The sequence below is a fragment of the Propithecus coquereli genome, unplaced genomic scaffold (genome assembly GCF_000956105.1).
Source record: "Propithecus coquereli isolate 6110/MARCELLA unplaced genomic scaffold, Pcoq_1.0 Scaffold409, whole genome shotgun sequence".
Classification (NCBI taxonomy): domain Eukaryota; kingdom Metazoa; phylum Chordata; class Mammalia; order Primates; family Indriidae; genus Propithecus; species Propithecus coquereli.
Window position 1 is genome coordinate 483207 of NW_012149830.1, and position 5184 is coordinate 488390.

Below are 5184 nucleotides of genomic sequence, written 5' to 3' on the forward strand. Positions count from 1 at the left end.
ACCTAGCAATTCTACTTTTAGGAACATTTACTACAGATTTACAAATACATCAAAAGATTTATGCAGAAGTTTTACTGGAGTAGTAGACATCTGGAAATGACTATAAATACACATCAAGAGAGGACTAGTTAACGACTTGTAGCACATCTATACAACACAGTACTATGAATAGTATGTGTACTTTAAAGACTGAGGCAGATTATGCTGACAGTGAAAGGCAGCCATGACATGATAAGTAAAAAAGAGACAAGAATAGTATGTATAGTATGATCCCAGCTATATAAAATAATAAAGGCAGCCAGGTGTGATGGCTCACACCTGTAATCCCAGCACTTCGGGAGGCTGAGGGAGGAGGATCACTTGAGGCCAGGAGTTTGAGATCAGCCTGAGCAATACATTGAGACCCTGTCTCTACAAAAAACAGAAAAATTAGCTGGGTGTGGTGGCACATGCCTGTAGTCCCAGCTACTCGGGAGACTGAGGCAGGAGAATCACTTGAGCCCAGGAGTTTGAGGTTGCACAGAGGTATGAAGATGCCACTGCACCCTAGCCTAGGCAACAGAGTGAGACCCTGCCTCAAAAAAAATAAAAATAAAAAAATAAAAAAAACAGAGGAAACGAATACCCACTTTTACACACACACACATACACACACTTCCATAGTCATAGACAATGGAAGGGCCCACAAGAAACTAAACACTATCACTTCTGAGAACTGGGAATCTGGTGGAGCAAGAATTACTTTTATTTTTTTTAAAAAATCAATCTTTAAATGAACAAAGCACCACCTATATCCACTTTCACAGGTGAAGCAATGTGAGCAACCAGCTAATACCCTGGAAACACCCTCAATTAACCATTATCATCACCTCCAAACCAGGTCAGCATCTGGCCTTGCTGCCGCAGTCACATACCTCTGTAAGTGGTAGATCTTGTGTGTGTACTGGCCTTTCTCACCATCCTTCTCATAGGGTTCGTTCACCAGGACCTCCACGCCTTCACCTCCACCCGTTTCATTTTTACTGGCCTCAGCCACAGAATACAGCTGCCCTACTTGATACTAAAGGAACAGAGAGACAGGCATTATCTTCAACACAGAATCTTCTTAACGGTTACATATAGTCCAGCTGCTAGTAACCGTCCAATTAGATCACTCTGGGGTGACCTCATCCAGGAGCTCATTCTGGAGTTTCATGTAGGGCCTTGCTCAAATCCACCCAAAGCAACTGAGAATGCTGCTCCATGGCTTCCCTTTAGCCATTAGATGTGTTTAATTTCCTCCTTCCCATTTTCACATCATGCGTCAGGGTTTAAAAAGGCAGGTGAATATACTTAACCTCACACCACCATCCAGAAAACAGATTACAGAGTCCAAGGTAGGGGCTGGTAGTAAGATCCCAAAACAAGATCTGGGTGGGTTGCCAGAAATCTCTTTATTCCATTCATTTAAACAGATCCTAAGACATGACTTCCTGTCAAAGAAAGTTGTCCAGGGCTCTGTGAACTCCACAACCTTTGCAGGAAAACTGGCTCATCTTCTTGCTTTTTCTCCAGTGTTGGGCCCCTCCTCACCCCACAAGTAGCTCAAAGAGTCTTTCAGGCAACTATACCTCTTGAAGTTTTCCGGATTCCTGGTAGGGCTGCAGCCAGTGTTCCTGCTCCCATATTACATAGTACAGATTCCTACTCAACAGTTTGTGCCAGCTGGGTGTACCCTGTATTGGCATTTACTAGATGGCAAAAGCCTGTTTTTCCTTTATTTGGGTCACATGTCACCCTACCAAGTCACCAGTCAAGATCATTGGCCTCCTCTGACCCCATCAGGACAGCTCAGTGTTAGGGCCAAAGATCTGGAGTCCCGGGCAGCGCCCAGGCCTGGCCCTTATGCTCCCTTTTCTCTGGGGGAAGCTGTCTGGAGGGAAAAATAAGGTCAAAAGAGAATGAACAGCAATAGTTAATGCAGGAAGTTATGTCTACACCAAAAGATGCAACTTCCCTATCACTGCCAGTGCCAATCAGGCACAACACTTTAGGGAATATGAGAAAAAGAAAAAAAGGGACTTGACTACCCAACATGTTGGAGGAGTGGGAGGGAGAAAAAAGTTTTCCTCACCCTCTCTACCCCCTCCCCAAACTGCTGGTACTCCAGGGGTGAAAGAAAAGAGTTCTTCTCTATTTGAGATCAACACAGAGAGGCTGATTCTCTGGGCCGCTGCCACTTAAATCACTGCCTGCAAGCGCAAGGAGCAGAGGCAGCTTCCAGCGCTGCTTCACCTCAAACTTGGAAGCCTTCTCTACCTAAGCACCACAGGGAAATTTCTGGGCAAAGTCTGGAAGGTGAAGCAGAGGACCAGGTCAATTCACTGTTCACCACAAAGCTGAAAAAGCCCTAACTTCCAAAGCAAAAATCCCATACCAAGTGCCAAGAAAAGGCCCAGGCAAATAATCAGGGCTCAGGTAATCCCACAAAAGAACATATCTGGTGAGAGCCAGTCACCTTGACCTTGCTAATCCTGAGCAACATCAGTGCTGCCTCAATGCCCCCCGGAACCCCAAACTGTCCATGTGTTTCTACCACCTAGTTGAGGCACACATGAATGCCCCAACCAAGTACGTTGGGTTTGGCTGAGCCAGGGGTTCCTAAAGAAAGAACAGTAACTGTTTCAGAGAAGAGTCGTAAGAATGTCTAACCACTGACTCAGCAATCCTGAAGGGCATGCTAGGGAGAGGGCCTGGTAGAGGGGACCAGGTTTCTGATTAGTGGTGCTGCTTAGCTTGGGGCGGGGGTTGGGGTGGCACGGTGGGGGGGGGTCCCCAGGCAGAGACTAATCGCCTTCATTCGCTTTCTCTTCAGCTGCAGGAATCAGAGGGCAGGTTCTAAGAGGATCAGCCTGTTGGCTGGCATCTTCCCCTTTAATCTCTCTTGATATTCTGATCCTTTAATCCCAATGAGACAACTGAAGGCAGTTTTGTTAATCCAAAGGGGTAAGTAAGACTGGCCTGCACAAGCTACAAGTGAGGGACACTTTTCATGTCAGGGAGTCCCCTTTGACATAGTTGCTCTGTACCCTGGGAAAGCATTCAGACTCAGATGGGATAGAAGTGGGGGTCAGACCATTAAATCAGATAAAGAACCCCAAGAAGACTGGGATTCCAGCCTACTTGGGCCTATGACAATGCTCCTTGCCGTTGAGATTGGTTCTCTTGTCCAAAAGAACTAAGTCATTCAGCTAAGAAAAACAAAGACTCCACCGCTTTGGCAATCTGGGAGTGGGAGCTCAGGTAGATGCAGTGGGTGGGCCTGAAACACTGACATGAAACATGTCATCAAAAACAGTACAGCTGGGCTGGCGTGGTGGCTCACACCTGTAATCCTAGCACTCTGGGAGGCTGAGGCAGTAGGATCGCTTGAGCCCAGGAGTTTGAGGTTGCTGTGAGCTAGGCTGACGCCACGGCACTCTAGCCCAGGCAAAAAGAGTGAGATTCTGTCTCAAAAAAAAAAAAAAAAAAAAAACCAGTACAGTTGGCAGGGTGCGGTGGCTCACACCTGTAATCCCAGCACTCTGGGAGGCTGAGGAGGGAGGATCACTCAAGGTCAGGAGTTCAAGACCAGCCTGAGCAAGAGCGAGACCCTGTCTCTACTAAAAATAGAAATTAGCCGGCAACTAAAAATATATTAGCTGGGCATGGTGGCACATGCCTGTAATCCCAAATCCCAGTTACTCGGGAGGCTGAGGCAGAAGGATCGCTTGAGCCCAGGAGTTTGAGGTTGCTGTGAGCTAGCCTGACACCACGGCACTCTAGCCCAGGCAACAGAGCAAGACTCTGTCTCAAAAAAAAACAGTACAGTTGTTGGTCCCACCCACATGGCCCTGTCAGGCCAGGTACCATGGGGGGTGGGGAGGCACAGGGAATGGTGCCATGAATCTCTGGAAACAAAAAGTAAAACAGCCCTGCCCACAGCAGCGGGTGGGCTGACCTGAGCCAGGCACCAGTGGTGGACACACCCATGTCAAACAGCCAGTGCTTTCTGGCTCTGCTGCAGAATGACTAGAAACCCTGTGTAGTGTTAGGCCAAAGGCTCTGGCTAGCCAGAAGCTAATTCTGTCCCCAAAATATTGATTCAAGCCATGAGAATGATTATAAAGACATGATCTTCTCTTTTATCTTTCTTCTCTTTTCCCCCAAATCAGAAAACTCCAAGGGCCTCAACTCATGGCCTCAATTTAGGAAGTGAATCTGCCAGTCACAGGATGCTGGGCTGTTGCCATGGAAACCGTGAGTCAGGATGGGGTTACTGACAAAGACTCGGAGAGGGTTAATGGTTACTTGTTTCTTCTTCAGCCACCCATTCAAGATTTTTCTGATGTTCTGCAACTAAGCTTCAAGCTTTCAAAAGAACAGCTTGCACTTCAACTCTACCTAAGCCATGTGTTGCCTTCTTGTCTTTCTCCTTTTTTTTTTTTTTGAGACAGTCTCCATATGTTGCCCGGGTTAGAGCGCTGTGGCGTCAGCCTACTCACAGCAACCTCAAACTCCTGGGCTCAAGCGATCCTTCTGCCTCAGCCTCCCGAGTAGCTGGGACCACAGGCATGCGCCACCATGCCCGGCTAATTTTTTCTATATATTTTTAGTTGTCCAGCTAATTTCTTTCTATTTTTTTAGTAGAGACGGGGTCTCGCTCTTGCTCAGGCTGGTCTCGAACTCCTGAGCTCAAATGATCTGCCCTCCTTGGCCTCCCAGAGTGCTAGGATTACAGGCATGAGCCGCCGCGCCCGGCCCATGTGTTGCTTTCTCATCAGTAGTTACTTGCTGAGAATGAGCTGACCAGCACCAGGCAGACACATGAGTCCTAACCAGTGCTCACTTCCCAGGCTTCTGCTTAGACTTTAGGCTTTACCCCACCCCACCCCACCACTTCCTCAATGCTGCAAAAAAACCATCACAAGCTAAAAGCTACCGATTGTGGACACTCTCAAGGCAGGAGTTCCCCTTTCCTTCCCTTCTTGGCCCTGCCATAAGCAATCAGTATTCTGGCCCCTCCAGCCTTACTGCAGAGCAGCCCAGAGGTGCTCCAGCACAGTTCTGGCCCTCCTTGGCCTGCAGCACCTCTCAAAGAGACAATCCCACCCTTTGTTCTATCAAGAAACTCCCTATAAAAAAGTCCATTTCGAGAGCCCTAGG

The 5184-nt window shown here is 47.7% G+C and overlaps 1 protein-coding gene across 1 annotated transcript in view; it reads right to left on the bottom strand.

Moving 5' to 3' along the window:
* PITPNA (phosphatidylinositol transfer protein, alpha) overlaps positions 1 to 5184 on the bottom strand; it is a 50865-nt gene that overhangs the window by 38716 nt on the left and 6965 nt on the right. Inside the window, exon 3 of the mRNA XM_012652998.1 lies at positions 915 to 1060. Coding sequence (XP_012508452.1) covers positions 915 to 1060 — 146 coding nt within the window. The remainder of the gene's footprint in view (positions 1 to 914; positions 1061 to 5184) is intronic.